This window comes from Castanea sativa, chromosome 4 (assembly GCF_040712315.1).
Source record: "Castanea sativa cultivar Marrone di Chiusa Pesio chromosome 4, ASM4071231v1".
Taxonomy (NCBI): domain Eukaryota; kingdom Viridiplantae; phylum Streptophyta; class Magnoliopsida; order Fagales; family Fagaceae; genus Castanea; species Castanea sativa.
The window spans coordinates 25,426,814-25,448,631 of NC_134016.1; the positions used below are offsets into that span (position 1 = coordinate 25,426,814).

Consider the following 21,818-nt stretch of genomic DNA (forward strand, 5'->3'; position numbering starts at 1 on the left):
AAAAAAAAAATACAAGTATACAAACAAAAATTCGTAACTTTTCAGATTTATCACTTAGTATTATGTTACCTGAGCAATGTTTATTTCACATCCGCTGTTGCATAGAACAGTAGTCATGATTGTTATGCAAATTGTATGTGTGTACGGTTGTGTGCAACAACCAAGTGTGCACTAGTATTTAGCCTTATAATAATAATAATAATAATAATAATATAGGTAAAGCTAGATGGTAGAATGATAGCAACCAAATTCCAAAATCTCAAAATTTTAACTTTAGATCCTTTGAATTAAAAACAGAAAAAGAAAAAAGGACATTAATGATATATATATATATAGAAATAATTTTTGAAATGAAAGCAAAACAAATTGATACTAGTATCATTTGGAAAAGTAAAATTTTTTATATCCACCTAGTAGTCTTCATCGTCTTATTTTTCTATCTACTTAATCAAACACTACGTAGTGGTGAGAAAGTATGGGTTAAAAAGGTTTAAAATTTGTGCTGTGTATTCAAGAGTTAGGTCATTTTAAATATACACTACTGTTAAGTTTTTTTAAGACTTTCTCCTCCTCTCTCTCTCTGTGTTTTAAAATACTGAGTATTCTAATAAAAACAATTTCTCACCAAAAAAAAAAAAAGAAGGAACTCAATCAAACAGAGCACGCTAGAAAACATATTTCACGGAAACAAATGGAACACTACTTTTTCTTTTTCCTGTTAAACTTATTTTTCTTGTAGAATACTAAAGTTAAAGACACAAACAAAGTCATTGATTTTTCAACTTTTACACCCGAAAGCAGGAAAAATAAAAGAAAAGAAATCTTGAAGTATGAATATCAAATTATTTTAAATTGTATTTGTGGTATATATTATTGGCATTGCCCATGAAATTTGACTCAAACAAAACTTTTTCCTTCCACAAAAAGGGATAAATAAAGGATAAAAATCGTTAGTTCAAAAAGCATAGAAAAAAAAAAAAAAAAATCAACAACAACAATAATAATTAATAAATAATTTGATGGCATTATCAAAATAGCACATAATAAATGTCCACATTTGATTGCAGAATGAGAATGCAGAGAACAAAACATAAACCCCACCAAAACCCCAATAAAAAACCAGACCTCATCAAACATCAACACACTTCCCACTTCCAACCATGCTCATGCCCATAGCCATAACCCACACCCCTCATTCCTCTATCTCCACCTTCCCTCCTCCATTTCCCAATTCCTTCTTTAAATTCCCAACCATTAACAGTAACACCTTATCATCCTGTGCTTCCACCTTCTTCAACAAAACCCTCCTAATTCCAAACCCTAATTTTATTGCTTTCCTCCCCAGGAGATCACCACTCCGCCGCGCTTCGCTCCGAGCCAGCGCCACCGCAGCAACCGACTACTACTCCACTCTTAATGTCGGTCGCAATGCCACTTTGCAAGAAATCAAAGCCTCTTACAGAAAGCTCGCTCGAAAGGTTTGTGCCTTTTCCTTTTTTTTAAGCTTGTACCTGACTTTGCCAAAACGTGTATTTAATTTGCCCAATTCATGTTTTGACTAAGGTGTTTTCTGTGTGTTAATTAGTGGTTCCTTTAGTATTGTAGTTGAATTTCTTGTGTTACTTATTTCAATTAGCGCGACCAAATGTGCATAAGGAATTTGGTAGATGCATAATGAAGCATTACACGGAAATCAATCAATTTATTTTTATATTGGATTGTTCTTTGTGCGTCGATATTGTTTGAGTAATGCTACAAACAAAACAAATTTTCGTAACAGTTGAGATGGTAAGTTTTTATTGGTTCTCTCATCTGGGCACATCACTGACATCGCTTTTTATCTACTAATAACGATTAACAATTTGTGGACACAGCAGTTATGAAATTTTTTGTGATTCTAGAATTATTGTTGTTGTTATCCTCTTAGGACATGTGATTTTCCATGGTGTTATGCATTTAAGCTCTTAGAACCTTTGTTAAGCTATTTTTAATCTTGTGACAAAGATATGCTTCACACATCATTTCACCAGCCCTGCTTAATTAAAGTGCTATAGGTACCGAAAACCTACACATAATTTTCACTACCTTCATACATTTGTATTGCAGAGGGACCCAGGTTATGTGGTTTTTTTGGTGCTTGTAGCACCGCTAGATTAATTAATTTGGGATAGTTTGCATTTCTATTCACTGATTGTCAAGTTAGGTTTTGCTTTAAAAAAAATTATATCAACGACATGTAAATGTACTTCATGCCATTCCATTTTTGATTTCCAAAACTCTTTTAGGACCTCTTATGTAATTGTTTTGTATTCTTTAATTACTTTGTTTTCATAATTGTGAACATAAAGTAGTTCTCATTTTTTTTTTTTTTAAATTGTACTTATAAAAAAAAAAAAAAAAAAATCCTTTGGAACAGTATCATCCGGATCTGAATAAGGGTCCTGGTGCAGAAGAGAAGTTTAAAGAGATAAGTGCTGCATACGAGGTAATTCTACTCGTAACATACTGCTTTTTCTGTAATATATATAAAATCCTTTTCTGCAATCATTTGTATTTGCTCATCCTAGAACCATATCTTGAAGATCAGCTTCTGTGGTTAACATTGTTTTTGGGAATCAATTTTTCATCCATTCATTATGTTACTCTGAATTTGTCCTTCATGTGTGATCAATAAATTTTTTCCTGCTGGGATGTATGAATTGATGATGAATCAAGTAGATTAAAGTGTAGTTTTTACGAAATTTAATGATCATATGTAGCTGGATTATCTTTTTGTCCTTCGGTTTTCATTCATGCTGTAATAAAGCATCTGTGTAGGTCCTATCAGATGATGAGAAAAGATCTTTATATGATCGCTTTGGTGAGGCAGGTTTACAGGGGGAAAATGGTGGGTCAAGCAATTATTCACAGGGGGTAAGTTCCTAAGCAACTCTTCCACTTTCCACAATGTCCAAATAAGCAAATCTGCTTGATTACATTATTATAGTTCTCTGATATATACTTATATGTTCTCTTTTGGCACTTTCTTATATGGGGTTTTTATTTTTGATTCCCCCCCCCCCCCCCTTCTCCCCCTCATTTCAAGTAATTCACGAGGCATCTTTCTTGTTTCATTTAATTATTATTTTTGTTTTTAGGTGGATCCATCTGTAATATTCGATGCATTCTTTGGTGGGTCTGATGGGCTTTTCGGAGGAATGGGTGAACAAGGAGGCATCAATTTCAACTTTAGAAACAGGGGAAACCAGGCTCTTGACATTCGGTAACTATCTGCCTGCAAAATTGATATGAGTTGCTTTTGAAGCTATGAAATTAGTCCCCCCACTCGATATTAAAATGAGAAAAGGAAGTTAATAGCACTTTACATATATACTAAAAGGCTACTCTCTCCATGTTTGTTTCTAACAAAATCCACTGTACAGCTATGCATAGCCACAGAGACGCAAAAGAAATTTTCCATGCAGCATAATTTGCATTTGAAATGTTAATATGGGATTGCTGGATTTTTGTAATTCACCTGTGAATTTCTGGTTTCTTTCCAAAACCATATTTTCCAATAATGTATATACATAAGTGAAAAGTTTGCATGTATTTTGTATCTTTACAATTGTCACTCTTTGGAATTTCTTTTTTCCATATTCATTAATCCATATTTCGATCCTTGGATTATGAGCCACTTTAAATTTAGAATTTACTCATGCTAAAGTACATTTAATACAGGTATGACCTTTATATGAGCTTTGAGGAAGCAATTTTTGGTGGACAGAAGGAAATAGAAGTTCCTTGTTCTGAGACATGTGATAAGTGCGATGGAACAGGAGCGAAGTCTAGTAGTTCCATAAAATCATGTATGGCATGTGGTGGTAGAGGAGGGGTAATGAAAAGTGAGAGAACGCCATTTGGAGTAATGTCGCAGGTAAAATGAACTTTTAGAACCAAAAAATTACTTGTGAGGACATAGAATACAATTTTAGAACTTCTGTTGTTTTGCAATGAAGATAGTCATATAGCCAGCTTGTATTATGATATGATGTGTATACTCTAATAAAAACTTGTTTTATAATTAAATAGCTAAATAATTACAGTTTATATTATGGATTTTTATTAGGTTAATGCTACTTTTCTCTTATGTCAAAAAGTTCTATATGAGCTGATATTATCAGCTATGGGCACAAAAGGATGGGCCGATCGTTTAATCTTTCTCCTGCCGTTTATTCTTTAATTCACTTCCTATAGTTGACATATGTAGTATGCTGCATGAATGTTATTATATGACTTTTAGGTATCAACTTGCTTGAAGTGTGGAGGTGATGGCAAGATAGTCACTGATTATTGCCAGTCCTGTGGTGGCAGTGGTCAAGTGCAGTCAAAGCGTAATATGGAAATTGTCATCCCACCTGGTGTTAGTGATGGAGCCACAATGCAAATTCAAGGAGAGGGAAATCTTGATAAGAAAAGGTGTGTAAGCAAATGAAGCCCCCCCCCCCCCCCCCCACCCCGCATGTGTTTTAAAGGGCATAGTTGTGGCTGTTTACTTCCATAACTTGAATGCATTTTGCCCCAAGGGATGATCTTAAATTAGTAATTTTTTGTTACTTGGGTGTAATTTAAGTCCCTGGGAAGTGGAGACAAGATACAGCAGCATAAGCCCACATTGCAAGAGGAGGGTACTCCCCTTTTTCAATCCTCTCCTCTCCTCCTTTCCCTCTAAACTTCCAAACATAAGGGAAAATATGGTATCATGAAAGCAACTGAATATACTTTGGCTCTTCCATCCCCTCCCTTCCCGCTTTCTCCTTCTTTTCCTTCTTTCTTTCCTTTTATTTTATTTTATTTTCTTTTTCTGACAGGGGCATAGCTGGTGATCTCTATTTGGTCGTCCATGTAAATAAAAAGCACGGAATTTGGAGGGATGGTCTTCATTTGTACTCAAAAATTAATATTGACTATACTGAGGCAATACTAGGGACTGTAAAAAAGGTAAAAATAGTTACTACTATTGTTAGACATGGAGCAAATTTTGTCATTTTTCTAAGTTTTATGGTGATTGATTTTCTGCTTCACAATAGTTTATTTTGTTTGTTTGTTTTTGTTTTTGTTTTTTTGTTTTTTTTGTGTGTTGATTTCATTATATTTAACATTTATGATTTATCACCAGCTAAGGACAACTTTTACTCTGCATGCCAAAGTGTTGATTACATTGTTTGGTTGCTTTATATAAAAAATTCTGTTGATTGAAATCCATAAGTTTTCCCATATATAACTTTGAAAATATATTTATACTTAGCAAATTGAGATAATAAGTCAGTGTTTGGGAAATTCATGATTTACAGAATGTCGATGACTAGGATATTGGGTGAACAATATAATCATTTCTGTTCCAATTTCGTTGTTCAAACCTTTTGGCTCCACTTACATGAATGAACCATTCTATTCTTTCTATACTCCTGGATGATGCTCGAGTTGAGAAACAAGTAATGATTTGAAATGATATTTTGTGAATTATATAGGGTTTCTAAATGCAAGAGTTGCTAACTTGCTTAACAACACTACTTTAGGTTTATTGATGATATGAGGGATCCTACGAACTCCCATTATGGGCTAGGTTGAAATGTAAATGGGGGTGGAGTGCAAATGGGAGTTGAAATGATTGGAAAACATAATCTAGTATAAATGTATGGTTTTGTTATTTTGCCACTCATAAGGGCGTACTTGTAATTCGTAAATTAATAACTATCCAAAAGTAATAAAATATATGTTAAGGAAGAATAGAAGCCCTAATAGTATTTGAGTCCAAGCCCTGTTGATATGGGAGGTTCCATTTTCTTCTTCGTTGAGTCCAAGACCTTTGAGTTCTCTATTGAGGAGGGAGGAACTTATTATATGTTACGCATTTTTGAGAGAAATCGAGATTCTCTCCGATCAGTTTTCATGGGCAAAGAGGGTGCAAAACATTTGCTAACTATTGTGGAGGATCTCATGTCTAATGTAACTACTGGAAATTTTGCACGAACCTTTAGAGAGGGTGACAAAGTATTTATCTTGCAATTAGGTTCCAATTCCCATGGCAGATTTTTTATGATCTCGGAACTTGTCCATGGCTGGCGGAAAGGCTTTATCGTGGTGCCAGAAGGTAAATTGGGTAGTGGGTGGAGAGGGTTTGGACTACACTTGCGGAAAGTCATTGTTCCTGAGTCGAAAGTCAGCACACAACCACAAGCTGTCTTGAAACAGACAGTGGAGAAGTCCAAGTCTCTCTTGATGGCAACGGCGGAGACTGATCGGAGAGGGGATGGTGGTAGCAAGAAAGGAAAGTCATTAATGTCAAATTTTCAAAATTCAAACACAACAAACTTGCGCAATCATACCCATGATACTCGTGAATTAAATGCCGAAAAAGAACATGCGAGGTCTGAGGCTAAATTTCCGTTTGAAATTCAAGATATCGCTGGCAGAGTTGTATCGCTAGAGATTTCCATGAGATTGGAGGGTGGGCCGGATGGTAGATGGAAGGTTCAGTGGTCCAATGTTCAGGAGGTTGTAAAGCCCAATCCTTCAATTAAGCCTATAGCTCTCTTCAAACCAAAGCCCAAGCCCAAACCCAAACCCATACTAGTTTGGCGGCCCAAACCGATACAAACTCATTTTCGTTCTTTATCAACTGGTGAGACTCAAAACTCTGGGAGTTTTTTACCATCGGTCTCGGTAAGTTATGAGCGAGATCCCCAAAGCAGTAACGCAGTGATTGCGAAGCCGACTCACCCTTAAGACGATCCTTGTAGCTCTCCGACGATAGCCCAGTCATTGAAGCTCGCCGATGACGCCGATATTGATGCGGATATTGGGATTCTTGGCTCCGACAAGGCCGATACTGAGTCTCTTGGCTCCGATGAGGCCGATGAGCAAGCAACCACCTCTGATGGCAAAGATAATTTGCAGCGAGACATCCGATTGTTACTTCAGGAGCATTCCGACAATGTTATCAAGAAATGGGGGAATTCAGACTAGTGGGTGCTTGAATTGAGAGACGGAAGGAGAGTGGCGGTTCCAATACAAATTTCTCTGCCACCGAGTGAAGTCACAGAGGTTCTAGAAGTGCAAAAATAGTTGGCTTTGGTTCCATTGAAGTGTTCAGACTCTTTGGAGGTGTCATCAGCTTAGTTTGAAGGGGATGAAGTACTTGTGGAGGACTGGGTTTCGTACACATATTTGGAGGTTGCTAAGTTACCTAATGAAGGGGGTTTGTCACCTATAGCGGTGGAACCGTTGGCCTTTTCTCTACCATTGGGAATGGAAGGACAGGAAATTGTGGGTCTGGAGAGTCCAGTAAAGAAGGAATCTTACTCTGATTGGTTTCAAAGTAAATTCAATGGGTTTGATAACTTCCTGGGCGTATCATTAAAAGGTTTGGAAAATCAAGCAACAAATTTCTTGCTAGCTGTTGAGGCTGAATTGCAACGTAGGGCTGCTTTGGAGACTAAAGCATGTGATTTGAAGAGTTCAGGAGTGAGAGGTATCAGAGAGCTTAAAGGTTTATTCAGTTCAATTAATTATGGTTCTACTTCTTCTAGGCGGAATGGTACTAGTAGGGTGCGGGCATTATCTGTTTCTAAATGAAGTTGAAGATAATTTCTTGGAATGTCAGAGGATTGAATGGGGTTGAGAAGAGGCTTCAGATTCGTAATTTATTGCGTTCATGGAGGGCTGATATAGTATGTTTGCAGGAGACCAAACTTGAGTGGATCACTAGAGGAATTGTTCGAAGTATATGGGGTTGCCCATATGTAGATTGGCTTTACCTGGGTTCTGAAGGTGCTTCTGGGGGTATTGTTTTGATGTGGGATCGAAGGGTGGTGGAAAAAGTAGAGGAAGCAGTGGGGCATTTTTCTGTTTCGTGTAAATTTAAAAATGTTGGGATCAATTTGAGTGGGCATTTACAGGTGTCTATGGGCCTAATTTAAATAAGAGGCGGAGGAAAATGTGGGAGGAGTTGGCAGGGCTGATTAGTTGGTGGGATGTGCCATGGTGTCTAGGAGGCGACTTCAATATAATCCGCTTCCCTTCGGAAAGATTAGGGGCTGCAAGCTGTACTCGGGCTATGTATGAGTTTTCAGATTTTATCTCTTTCCATGGGTTGATGGATATAGCTATGGATGGGGGCCTTTATACTTGGTCCAATACTTCCTCCGCTTCTAGAATAGACCGATTTCTTTTCACTCCACTTTTGGCAGATCACTTCACTTTGTTCTCCCAAAAAAGGCTTTCAAGAGTACTTTCAGATCATTTTCCAATTTTGTTGGAGGGGGGAAGTCATCGGAGAGGTAAAACCCCTTTTCGTTTTGAGAATATGTGGTTGAAGCTGGAGAATTTTGTTGACAAAGTGAAGGCTTGGTGGGCATCTTACTTGTTCCAAGGCAATCCAAGTTTTATACTAGCTAAGAAGTTGGCAGCTTTGAAATTGGATCTAAAAAAGTGGAACGGAGAGGAGTTTGGTAATGTCACTATTAAGAAACAGCATCTATGGAACAAATTGAATGATTTGGATGTTAGAGAAGAGATTCAGCCTTTAACAGCTGAGGAAAAGTTAGAACAAACTAATCTCCGTACGGATATTGAAAAGCTCACTCTCTTAGAAGAGATTAGTTGGAGGCAGAAGTCTAGGATGTTGCACTTGAGGGAGGGGGACGCAAATACCAAATTTTTCCATAGAATGGCTAATTTCCATAGAAGAAATAATGGCATTGAGAGCCTTATGGTAGATGGAAATTTGTCTTCCGATCAAGGCATGATTGCTGATTGTATTACTCAATTCTATAAGAAACTATACTCTGAGGAGCAAGTTGATAGACCTTTTCCAGAAGTATTGGTATTTCCAAGGATATTCGGTGATAATGCAGATTGGTTAGATAGACCCTTTGATGAGGCAGAAATTTTTGAGGTCATAAAGAATTTTAATGGTGACAAATCGCCTGGTCCAGATGGGTTTCCTATGGCTTTCTTCCAAGCTTGTTGGGGAATTCTCAAACCTGATCTTATGGCTGTTTTTAATCATTTTTATGTTAAAGGTCAGTTCGAGAAGAGTTTGAATGCAACATTCATCACTCTCATACCTAAAAGAAATGCAGCAATTGAAGTTAAGGATTTTCGCCCCATTAGTCTTGTTGGGGGGGTTTATAAAATCATTGCTAAGGTCTTAGCCAATAGGCTTCGCACAGTCATAGAAGATATAATTTCAGCCTCACAAAATGCTTTTGTGAGAAATAGGCAGATTCTTGACCCTGTACTTATTACTAATGAGAGCCTTGACAGTAGATTGAAATCTGATTTGCCAGGACTACTTTGCAAATTAGACGTTGAGAAGGCCTTTGATCATGTAAACTGAAGATTTCTTATGCAGCTGTTAGAAAAGGGTGGTTTCTCTACTAAATGGCGCCAGTGGATTTTCTTTTGTATATCTACAGTTCGTTTCTCTATTCTGATAAATGGCTCTCCTTGTGGGTTTTTTGAGAGTTCTAGGGGGTTACGACAAGGTGACCCATTATCCCCTTTGTTATTTGTATTGGTTATGGAAGCCCTTGGGAGGATGTTGGAAAAGGCTGCCCATGATGGTCACATGTCAGGCTTTAGTGTGGGTTGTGCAGAGGGAAGATCATTGGTGGTGTCTCACCTTCTCTTTGTGGACGATACTTTGATTTTTTGTGGTGCTGATTTGGACCAGGTTCTGTTTCTCTGTATGATCCTCATTTGGTTCGAGGTGGTTTCTGGTCTAAAGATTAATTTGGGCAAGTCAGAGTTGGTTCCTGTTGGTATGGTGCATAATTTGGACTTATTGTTGACTGTTCTTGGCTGTAAACAAGGTACTCTTCCAATGAAGTATTTGGGTCTTCCTTTAGGAGCTAAATGCAAGGATAAGGCAATCTGGAACCCAATTCTAGAAAAGATAGAACGGAGATTAGCAGGATGGAAACGTCTGTACTTATCCAAGGGAGGTAGAGTCACTTTAATTAAAAGCACTCTATCTAATTTACCTACTTATTTCCTATCTCTATTCCCTATTCCTGCTGCTATGGCTAACCGAATTGAGAAACTACAGAGAAATTTCTTATGGGGTGGCATTGGAGATGAACCAAAATTCCATTTAGTTAAATGGGCTACTGTATGCAGTCCCATTGCTTCGGGGGGCCTTGGGATAAGGAAGATAAGACTTTTTAATGAAGCTTTGCTTGGAAAGTGGCTATGGAGATTTGGGATGGAGAGGACTGTCTTTTGGAGGCAAGTGATAGAGGTGAAATATGGCTGTGAAGGGGGTGGCTGGTGTACTAGGCTTGTTAATGGTCCATATGGTGTGGGTTTGTGGAAAAATATTCGTCAGGGATGGCCTTCTTTTTCTTGCCACATCTATATGATGTTGGGGATGGGTCAAGAGTGAAATTCTGGCAAGACCATTGGTGTGGTGAGACTTCCCTTGCAGTCAGTTATCCGGAATTGTATAGATTTTGCAGAGACAAGGAGGCTAGTGTGGCTGAGCTTATGAAGCTTGATAATGGAGTCCTCTTTTGGGATGTAAGTTTCTTTAGGGGTGTGCATGCTCGGGAATCAGAGGCATTGGCTGGTTTTATGGATACCATTTATGGTGCTTCGGTGAAAGGGTTTGGTGAGGATAAGATGTGTTGGAAACTTGATAGAGAGAAGGGTTTTCTGGTTAAGGATTATTATAGTCCCTTAGTGGGCTCTAATGATTCTTGCTTTCCTTGGAAGTGTATTTGGAAACAGAAAATTCCTTCTCGAGTTGCTTTCTTTGTTTGGACTGCTGTTTTGGGAAAGTGCTTAACGATTGACAATTTACGAAAAAGGAAGATTTGGATATTGGATTGGTGTTACATGTGCAAGTGCAATGGTGAATCGGTTGATCATCTTTTTCTCCATTGTCCGGTTGCAATGGATATGTGGGCAATGGTGTTTGGATTGTTTGGAGTTAGCTGGGTGATGCCACAATCTGTAGTGGGGCTATTAGCATGTTGGCAAGACAGATTTGGTTGTCATCGAAATGGGCATATATGGATGATTGTTCCACATTGCATATTGTGGTGTCTTTGGAGAGAGAGAAATAGCAGGTGCTTTGAAGATAAGGAGAGATCAATTTCAGACTTGAAGCTATTTTTCTTTAGAACCCTTAGAGATTGGTTGACTGCTTTGCGGAACCAATCATTTTTATCTTTTCTTGATTTCTTAGATTCTTGTAATTTTTGTTCTTGATTGTTTAACCCTTGTACACTCCCTGTGTACTAGGGTGTTTCATTTTTTGATATCAATAAACATCTTACTTATCAAAAAAAAAAAAGTATTTGAGTACTACAGTCTTGGCTTTTGGAAGTTTGGAGCGAGAAAGAGGAGCGGAAGATTAAAAGACAGTTTTACTGGTAACAGGTGATAACCCTGAGGACATGAATCTGAAATAAAAGACCTCAGAGTTTTGAAGTACTTTCTGGTTATCGAAGTAACAGAGTCCAAGCAAGGTATATTTATATCTCACCAGAAATATGTTATTGATCTCTTAGAAGAAATATGAATGCTTGCCTGTAAGACCCATGATAGAATAGAATCACAGATTTGATGATCCGAGGGGTGTACTAGCTGATAAAGGGAGATACTGATGCTCAGTTGGAAGATTGATCTATTTGTCACACACTCATCCTGATATTGCTTACTTCAGTGTGGTTAGCCAATTCTTGCATGCACCACGAAAATCCCATATGGATGCTGTCTACCATATTCTTTTGGCATGTGAAATCAATTCTGGGCAGAGGATTGCTTTTTCCTTGCCATGGTCACTTATCAGTGGAATCTTATACTGATGTGGATGGATTTATTACTGATAGAAGATCTATGTCAGCATACTGTACCTTTTTTGGGGGTAATTTGGTCATTTGGAGTAAGAAACAGGTAGTTGTAGCTAGATTGAGTGCAGAGACCAAATTTTGAGCTATGGCTTATGGGATTTGTGAGCTTCTTTGGGTGAAGGTGATGTTGAAATAATTGGGGTTTAATGCTATGGAAACTAAGTGATTTTATTGCAACAACAAGGTAGCAATTGATATTGCTCATAATCTTGTACAACATGACAGAATCAAACATGTTGAAATTGATAGACACTTCATCAAGGATAATCTAGATGATGGCGTAATCTGTACTCAAGTTGTGAAAACTGGGAACCAACTAGTTGACGTCTTAACTGAAAGAGTTTCAAGTAGAGTTTTCATACTATTTTAAGCAAGCTGGGCATGAGAAATATCTTTGCATTTGCTTGAGGGGGAGTGGTGGAATACATAATTTAGTTGAAGAGTCCGTTAGCTAAATTTAGCTAAAACTGAAAACTTTTTGCTGAAAGTACTGTAGAAGCTGTAAAGTAGCTGAAATAGTAGTGAGACCTATAAATAGTACCAAAAAGTACAATGAAACTCATGAATAGTAGCAAAAATAAACTAAATAGTCAAAAAAGTTGGCTTTTTAAGCCAATGCCAAATGCAACCTAAATGTATTATTATTATTTTTTTCATTTTTCTACTCATAACAGCATACTCCTAATTACACATCAATGACTTTTCAAGGGCAATAAAATGCATGTTAGGGAAGATTAGAAAGCCTAACAGTTAGAGAATTTTAATCTTAACAGAAACCATCCTGCGTTAGGTAATTGTATGGTTTTAGTCACCATGCTTTAATGCCCCTGGTGTGTTATGTTAAAATGATCACAATGGTATGAAAGAATCAGTCATTTGCTGTTATATTATCAATTTATGAGGCTGCCAATAGGGCTATCCAAGTAGTAGACATTTAAGTAGAATTAGGTGTAGCAAACTTAAGGTGCTTGTTGTTCAATTGGTGAAGTATCTTGGTCTTGCATTGGATACCTAGATTAGATCAAATCTTGCCTTCACCAGCCATTAGGCCTATTTAAGGAAAGGGAAAGGAGTACCTCCTACTTTTTACCTTATAGGCCTACTGGTTATGTGATAGACCAACAAAGTGGAGCAAACTTCACCTTATAGCTAAATATTTAATTTTTTAACATCTTTTTCCATTGTTATTTAAACTGTCACATATCATCTTCTTTTACTGCTTAATGTCAAGAGAAATAAGTTGCTTACACTGTGCTGTATTGGAAATTTATGCTGTCACTGTGCCATATTATTGTAGAGATTCAAAGTAATAGACTAAAATGCAGAGTTGTGTCCAGTATATTTTTATTTTTAGATTATGGTAACTTTTACTACATGAAATGGGGAAATTGAAGTGACATATTGTTCCTATAAAAAAAAAAAAGGCCCAACTGTTACAGGGGAAGAAGAAAGGCTTATTTCAGCCAACCAGTAAAAGTGTGTGGATTGTGATGTTTACTTTTAATATCCGTTGGAGTATGATCCATTCTTTTATTGTTAATTTTTTTTTAAAGTTTATTCCTTCTCTACATTTCTTCAATAGTACTTATGGCTTTGGTGTGATAATGCATTGTTTTTCCTACTTTCTGTTATCCTTGAATTGTGGGATGCTCCTGATAAGCATGAATCTTTGTAGTATTTTCCAGAGCACTATGGCTATTGGTACTGGTGTGCCCAAAATATGAATACACGTTTGACATAGAAATCTTGAAGTAACTTCAGGTAGAAACTGTTGAGGGTATGAGAGATCTTCAAATTCCTTCTGGGATTCAGCCTGGAGAGAGAGTTAAAATGTCACGCATGGGCGTTCCAAACATCAATAAACCGTCTTTTAGAGGTGATCATCACTTTATCGTGAATGTTCTGATCCCAAAAGATATCAGGTCGGTGTCCTTTCACTATTTACACTTCAAAATTTTATAAATTAGTTTGGCTTGGACAGTATTTGACTTTAAATCGATATGTACTTCTTGCATAACATGTTAAACTAAACTTATCATTGAAGCAGCTTTTTCATCCCAACTCATGAGCATATGCTTTGCATGTCCAGCTTTAACTATTTGTTTAAGACATTTTATAGTGAATTAGTTATTAACCATATAATATATGGTGCTTTTGAATTGAAAGATTTCAGATGTATTAGTCTCCTTTGTGGTGTCTACAAAATTCTTGCCAAGGTCTAGCAAATAGGCTGAAGCAAGTTTTAGGGTAGATCATTTCAGACATTCAAAATGCATTTATAGAACGTAGATATTTTATGGTTTCAGTGCTCATAGCTAATGAATCCTTGGATAGTTTCTTGCAATTTGGAATCCCTAGAATTCTCTGTAGATCTGAAGAAGTCATATGACCATGTCAACTGGGATATTTTGGTTTACTTATTATGAAGGTGTGGTAAACTGTCTTTGACAGGAGTAGAGTTCTGCATCAAGGTAATCCTCTTTCCCCATTGCTGTTCATTGTAGTTATGAAGGATTTAAGTGGATTGACGTCTAGAGTGATGGTAGGAGGTTCTGTACCTTCAGGAAATATTGAGACTCTGGTAATATCACACTTGCTTTTTTCTGTTGATACTCTGATTTTTTTTTGTTATGTGAATATCAATTGAATCGGCCATATGAGATGTATTTTGTTATGTTTTGAGGGTTTTTTCTGGCCTTTGGGTAAATCTGACCAATTTGAGTTGGTACCTGTAGGGGTGGTCACAGAGAAAAGGGTTCTAACTAACACTTTGGGATGTAGGGGTTCTCTCGCAATGAAATATTTGAGACTCTCTTAGGAGCTCATTTCAAAGGTAGTAGTATATGGAATGGCATCCTAGAGAAGATTGAATAGACATTGTTGTGTTAGAAGAAACTTATCTTACAAATAGTTCACCTCACACTAATTAAGAGTGTGCCCTCTAGTCTCCCATCTTACTTCCTCTTTGTTCTCCATACTGGTTAGCGTGGCTCATAAATTGGAAAAAATACAAAGGGATTTTGTCTTTGGTGGTATTGGTCATACCCTGTGCACAAAGCTCTCAATTTTACGGGATCTGGGAGAGGTGATGGTAGACAACCTTACCCCCAATTCTTTTGGAGAGGCTGATTTCCAGACTCGAACCTGCCACCTCCCGCTTTTGGTGGAAGGCACTTGCCTTTGCATTAAGACCTGACCTTTTGCTTTTGGGGTAATATTGGTGGTGAGCATAAATTCCATTTGGTGAATTGGTCTAAAATGTGTTCCCAAATTCAAAAGGGGGTATTGGTATTAGGAAACTTTTGATTTTTAAGTAAGCCTTACTTGATAAATGGTTGTGGCATTTTGTGGTAGAAAGGGACTCACTTTGGAGGAAAGTGATAGATAGTAAATATAGTACTGATATGGGTAATTGGTGTTTAGGTGTTGTCAAAGTCCCTTATGAGGTTGGTTTGTGGAAATATATCAGATATTGTTGTAAGAGATTTGTCTCTTATACGCGCATTGAGGTAGGGGCTTTAAAGTTTTTTTGGAAGGATCACTGGACTAGCAAGGGAAGTTTCAGAGACAAGTATCCTTAGTTTTCAGATCTGCTAGAGATAGAGATGCCCTTGTATATCAGGCTATTCGGAGTGGGTTAATGGACAGTTACATTGGAAGTTGCTTTTCATTAGAGAAGCTCAAGATTGAGAGAGTAAATTGTTGGAACATTTTTTAGATAACCTATATGCAGAATGTCATCCATACGGGGGGTCATAGATTGGTGTGGCTACCATCACCAAAGAAAGAATTTCAAGTAAAATGCTTTTATAAAGCCCTTAAGTTAGGGAATGTCAGATCAACCCAATTCCCTTGGAAGTTCATTTGGAAAGCTAGAACCCCACCTAGACTTGCTTTCTTCATTTGGATTGCAGCACTAGGAAAAGTTTTGACAACTGATAATTTAAGAAAGAGGGCAATTACAATTGCAGACTGGTGTTGCATGTGTGAGTCCAATGGAGAGTCAGTGGATCATCTTCTACAGTGTTCTATTGCTAGGGATTTGTGGGATGTATCACTCTGCATATATGGGGTTAGTTGGGTGATGCCCAGTTCTGTACATGCTACATTGGAGTCTTGGGAAGGTACTTTGGAAGTGTGGGGAACGGCTCCTTCATATCTCATGTGGGGCATTTGGAACAAGAGAAATCATTGCACTTTAGAGGGAATTGTTATCATTACCATATATTAACTTCCTATTTTTGAAGTCCCTTTACGAGTGGAGCTCCATCTCCTATTCTGTCTCCATGGCTTCCTTCATGGACTTTTTAGATGATTGTCAGTCAATAATCTCTAGGCCTGTGTAATTTTATTATTATTATTCCTTATCTTCTCTTTCTCTTTCTGTTTTTTCTTTACTACAGTGTTTTGAATTTTATATTACTTATAGAAAAAACACATTTCTTCTGTGGTATATGTTTTAATGGTTTATATATGTTTTTGTGCAAATTTCATAGATTATAATGAATGAGGTAATAGGAGCTATCTTTTGGAAACTGTGCCCATTGATACTAGTTTATCCATCATATATGTATGTGCACGTGTTTCTTTGTTCCCCCCTCATCCTCTTTGTCACTGTCACATCTTCTTGATGCTTATGCTTTGTTTTGTAGGTGCATAATGCCTTGCACTTTGCAGTTTCCTTTAAATAATGATTTTTATTGATATCAGTGATGGATTAAGCTGTGTAGAGTCCGTTTGGATAGAACTTATTGCTGAAAACTGAAAACTGAAAACACTGTAGCAAAATAATTTTTTAATGTGTAAAAAAACACTGTTCACTCTTTTTTTTACTGTTTATATTTCTTGGTGCACTGTTCATGTCCCATGAACAGTGCACCAAGCGCTGGTCTTTAAAAAAAACGCAAACGCAAGGCAAAACGGGGATCCAAACGGGCAAGTAGTTTCAAAATGATAATTTACCAGTAGATGCATCATAAGTTAACCAGGTACAAATTTATTTTGTAGCGGGTTCTACAAAATAGTAATAGGAACATATTACTGGAGCCTAGGTGTCGGCAAAGTCACAAAATTCCTCCTTTTTATTTTATTTTTTATATTTTCCTCCCCTTTTCTTGGTGAATACTATCCAAACATCAACTTCCTACATTAAAGCCCTAGGTTCTCCATGCTCGGCTAGGTCAAAATGGCAATTGGCTTTTCGTATTTTTTTGATATATTTATCAATAACTTATACATACGATATATACATGCAGCAGGGGTAGGAGGAGGTGAGAAAATAATAAGATCAATACAAATGCTTTGACCGGAATGTATGGCCAGGCCATGGTGGACAAAATCAAATTGCAAAATGCAAAAGTTCAAATAAAATACATTCATTTTGGATCATTTGTTTTACAGTGATCATATAATTGAATAAAGGTCAAACTGAAATTGCTGATTTCCTTCTGAACAAAAAATTGGTACCGGACTCATTAGTCTTGATGAATTGCAATGTCTCTTATGTATATTATCTGCTGGGTCCTAGTACTTTTTGTCCCTCAGTTGTACACAATGAACATGTCATCATGCTATTTGATTATTAAAAATTTATTTAATATCTGTTTTAAATCTTTTTATGTTGTAGTAAAGAATTATCTTTATCAATACTTCATCCGAGGTGGCTGTCCTCTCTTAAAGAAGGAGATGACCATTTTCAATTTTTTTGGATAATTAATAGAAAATAAATGACCAAATTATAGGTTGTGTTTATATTTTCAAAGGAACACTTTTGCAAACTATACTGTCAACACAGTCTCTTTGAAGTTGCCTATGTTATGATGATTGATGCCATCATAAATACAAATCCACTTTACAAGGCCATCTAAATCACTGATATTCATGCAAGAAATGTTGGGTGGAAATATGGAAAGAATGAATGTTGTAATGCAAGTAGATTAAATAGACTAAATAAAACTAGAAATCTAGTCGCTTTTTGGCTCCAATGACATTATCTTGTGAAGAAACTCATTTTCTTAATATAACTGCTAAGGCCAAACTGAGAATTACCTTAGGAATGATGTTGAGTTGCAATGTGTATGAAGTCTACTGGAAGCATAAAGTGGCTGTTTATCTACATGTTAAAGTTTTACTTGCATAATCCTATTTTGTTCTGTTATCTTGTGATGCTTCCTTCCAATTGAAATTTAGTTGGATGGTAATGGCAGTGATACAAACTGTTCTTGATGTTTTCTATCTGAGTACACATCTATTTTGGGAGGCATCTTGATTTTTTTAATTTTTTTTAATAAATTTTCCCACTGATAAAAAAAGTGATGGCAGTGATACAGAACGTGCACTTGTTAAGGAATTAGCTTCACTTAGAGCATCCAGCAGACTCCATTCTGATTCTGCCAATACAAATGGTAATGTCATCATATTTCTTAAATCAAGATCTTTTGATTAAGATTAGATTGTAGGTGAACATTCTGATGAATGTTTATTGGATGGCTGAAGTGAGTTAATATTGAATGTCCATTCAGAATTTTATATGTCTGCTTTATTCTACCTTTTTCAGGGACAATGCATGGTGACTTTGATAAACATAAAATTAGAGACCTTAAAAACCATGCTTCAAGCCCAGGGATCAAAGGTGTTGCATCTTTGTGGAAATCAATTAAGAATTTCTTGGGGTATGTTTCACTTTGCCAATTGGATGTGAAAAAAAAAGTTGAAAGTAAATCACAAAAAGTATATTTAATCAATGAAAAGTGCTAAATTGTTTGGAATTGAGACATCAATAAATAGTAAAGTCATATTTTAAATAAGAAAGAATTATGATGTACCACATTCTTGTAGAAAATTATGATCTAGTATACTAAGCTAATTTGTTTCTTGAAAATTGTTTTATGTTGCTTGATAATCAAGTGATATCTATTACTTGGGATCGAGGAATGTCTTTGTTGAAAGTATCTTTACTTCTTTAGGGACTGCAAGTAATTCTAAAAACATACATGCGCGCACTCACACACTCACTCACGCATGAGTTAGTGAATAAAAGAGGGGTCTTGAGTTTGTTATCTTTTTAAACTCAGGTTATCATTCTTGAAAATGATTTACTTTTTACTAAATGCGGGAATGTTTATCTTCTTGAGGATTTGAGTGGAATGTTACACAAAAGCCTTGACATGGGAGTCCCACGTTCTTAGGCATCTGATTCTGGAAATCCAAGATTCCAAGAATGTGAGTTTTCCCGGAAATTCAAGATTCCACTAACCAAATGACCCCTAAACGATTATGTTGGATGACTAAAAGCAATATTTATATAAGCCACCCTTTCTAATCTGTTTGACAGATTTATGATTTATTGCTTGAAGCCTATAACCATTTTTCCTATGATGCACGGACACGGACACGGACACGGACACTCTGATACGGAAATTTTTGAAAAATAAGGACACGACACGGCATGGACACGGCAATTAAATAATTAATTAAAATTTATATTTAGGCATTTTTTTTAAAAATATTTTTAGACATAAAATACATTTATATCTAAAAATTAAATTATGTAACAACTACAAATAAGCAAATTAATACCCAAAGTAATACAATAATATACACGATCACACACGGTCAGTAATACAGTAATTCAACTTTAATAAATAAATTAAACTTATGGCAGTAACAACTAACAAGTAACAATATGGCAAATAATGTAACATAATCACAATATCCCACTCTCACGGTCACACACGGTCACTGTGTGACCGTGAGAGTGGGTTTAAAAAAAAAACAAAAAACAAAAAACAAAAACGTGATAAGTTAAGTTAAATAAACTACCCATCTCATTCACCCAACCAGTCAAACAAGTCAAATATCTGAAAGAGCACAGCAAAAAAAAAAAAAAAAAAAAAGAGAGAAGTGTCGGACCTGACTTGTCTACGCCGAGAGAGAGAGATCGGAAGGGATAGGCGGACAGGGATGGCGTCGACGTATGGAGCTCGCCGATTGGCCCGATTTAGCTCCGGCGAGAGACAGGTCAGCGGCGGAGATCAGAGGAAGGGTTGGTGGTTCTTAACTGAGAAGTGAGAGGCTGAGAGCTTGTGGGTTTCGGGGCAAATGACTGAATGAAGTTGTGGGTTTCATCATTTTGTTTTAGGTATATCATGAGATCAACGGTGGGGGTAAGTCCATATTTCAAAAATCTGTGATTTTCCTCTCTTTTTTTTTTTTTTTCACTGCTGGCGTGTCGGACTGTCGGAGCCGCGTCGGCGCCGTGTCGGCTCCGTGTCGGAAAAACGAAAAAAGAAAAGAAAAAGGGGGACACTTCTCGGACACCGGAGTTCGGCGAATCGTGGCGGTTCCGGTGTCCGACACGTGTCGGACACCGACACGTCGCCAAAAACGGCGTGTCGGTGCAACCCAGCATTTTTCAGGCCTTACCAATACTCAGATTGGTACAAAATAGTATTGAAGTTCTCATGCCCATCCTCCCCACCCAACCCTCCAGAAGGTCAATGGGAAACCTGTAACCATAATTAGGCATGATGAGGATCTTTGTATTCAAAACTAGGATTCATCGTGAAAAAAATCAATGGCATTGATAAATACAATTATCATATGTTCTAGAATTTGCTTGTCCTCTGTTAGTCCTAGAACAAATTATGTCGTGAATTGAATTTCACTTGACTGTCTACCGCTCCATTGTGTGTGCTCGGGGTAACTCCCTTTCAATTACGCTTATATTCATCACTGTCAGAATTGGGTTCAAGCTTTTCCAGCCCCTTATTCTTCCTGTGGATCTTATTCTTTTGCTCATTTACAGGCAAAGACGATCTGAAGAAGGGTTTGCATCAGTCAGCTTTGACTCATCCTCATCATTGCGGAGGTGTAGCAAGCTAGATTCCTCATTGGCATTTTCAATTTTTATATTTTTTATTATTACTTGTATATTTACCTTGATTGGAAAGACTGATGACTGCACATCTGTACAAAAAAGAAACGATAACCCTAGTGCCTGCAGAAAACAAAAAGAACGTAATTACAGAATTTTTTAGGCTCAGGTCACTGATAAGATTTTATCTGCTTGCTATACTGTAATAGACAATGGAACTTGAAGTTATGTATCAATTCCTGCATCATCCCTTTTTGTCTTCAAAAGTCTTGGGAACTGTGACATGGTCTTATTGCTTCTTCTTTCATGCTTACTATTGCTTATTCGATATATGTCAATGCAATTGATGTGGGAACATGGATCTCTGTATTGCCCAAGTCTTGACTTCAGTGTAGAAATTGATTTTTAGAAAATATTTTCTGCATTTATAGGCGTTTGGGGCAACGGTAAATGTTGATCAACCGGAAATAGTTTTCTGTTTGACCGTAAAATAACAGTACTTATGGTTGAAAACAATTTACGGAAAACAGCAAACCATTTTCAGCCTTATACAAAACTTTTCAACTGAACCTCCTTCTCCCACCCTCTACTATCTACCACCCAACCACCATCACTCCTTCCACTAATGTTCCTGGTCTCTGGTGTCGTATGTTTTTCGTAATATTGTTAAGATCGCAACTAAACATTTGAAAATAATTTATTTTCCAAAAAATATTTCCACTTGAAAGTATTTTACAGTCATGGAACATTTTCCATCGTACTAAATTAGTATTTGAGTTGCAGCAAGTAGTGGCTATATGTCAGGTTGTGTACCATTATGTAAAAGTTACCCTTACACAATGTTTGTAAATAATATATATAATGTCACTAAAATGAATAAAAAGGTAACTTGTTGATTAGAAAATGTCTTTATATTGTTTATGTTTGTAAAATATAAAGATGATAAGAGATTAGTAACTTTTAAACTTTGAAATAAATTCCTTAAACCAGATTAATACATTGAAATGAATGCATCTAAAAATAATATAGTTTAGATTAAGTCT

At 36.7% G+C, this 21,818-nt stretch overlaps 1 protein-coding gene across 3 annotated transcripts; it reads left to right on the forward strand.

Annotated features, from left to right (window-relative positions):
* The first annotated feature begins 1,076 nt into the window (after window positions 1-1,076).
* Window positions 1,077-21,041, forward strand: LOC142631780 (uncharacterized). 3 transcript variants are annotated; one of them, XM_075806092.1, is made up of 11 exons: window positions 1,077-1,478; window positions 2,417-2,485; window positions 2,818-2,913; window positions 3,138-3,262; window positions 3,721-3,916; window positions 4,283-4,458; window positions 4,851-4,980; window positions 13,662-13,822; window positions 18,213-18,304; window positions 18,457-18,571; window positions 20,707-21,041. In XM_075806092.1, exons 1-11 carry the CDS (start codon window positions 1,161-1,163, stop codon window positions 20,936-20,938), a joined length of 1,710 nt encoding a protein of 569 aa, XP_075662207.1. In that variant the 5' UTR covers window positions 1,077-1,160; the 3' UTR covers window positions 20,939-21,041. The 3 variants fall into 3 exon arrangements, with proteins under 3 accessions (XP_075662207.1, XP_075662208.1, XP_075662209.1); XM_075806093.1 differs by having other exon boundaries at window positions 18,222-18,304; XM_075806094.1 differs by lacking the exon at window positions 2,417-2,485.
* Window positions 21,042-21,818: the final 777 nt, after the last annotated feature.

Bases quoted from the DNA above. Each gene is read 5' to 3' on its own strand.
- LOC142631780 (XM_075806092.1), top strand. From the start codon at position 1,161: ATGCTCATGCCCATAGCCATAACCCACACCCCTCATTCCTCTATCTCC. The intron at 4,459-4,850 runs GTGTGTAAGCAA...TTTTTCTGACAG, and splicing joins GGAAATCTTGATAAGAAAAG to GGGCATAGCTGGTGATCTCT. The intron at 13,823-18,212 runs GTCGGTGTCCTT...TGATAAAAAAAG, and splicing joins CTGATCCCAAAAGATATCAG to TGATGGCAGTGATACAGAAC.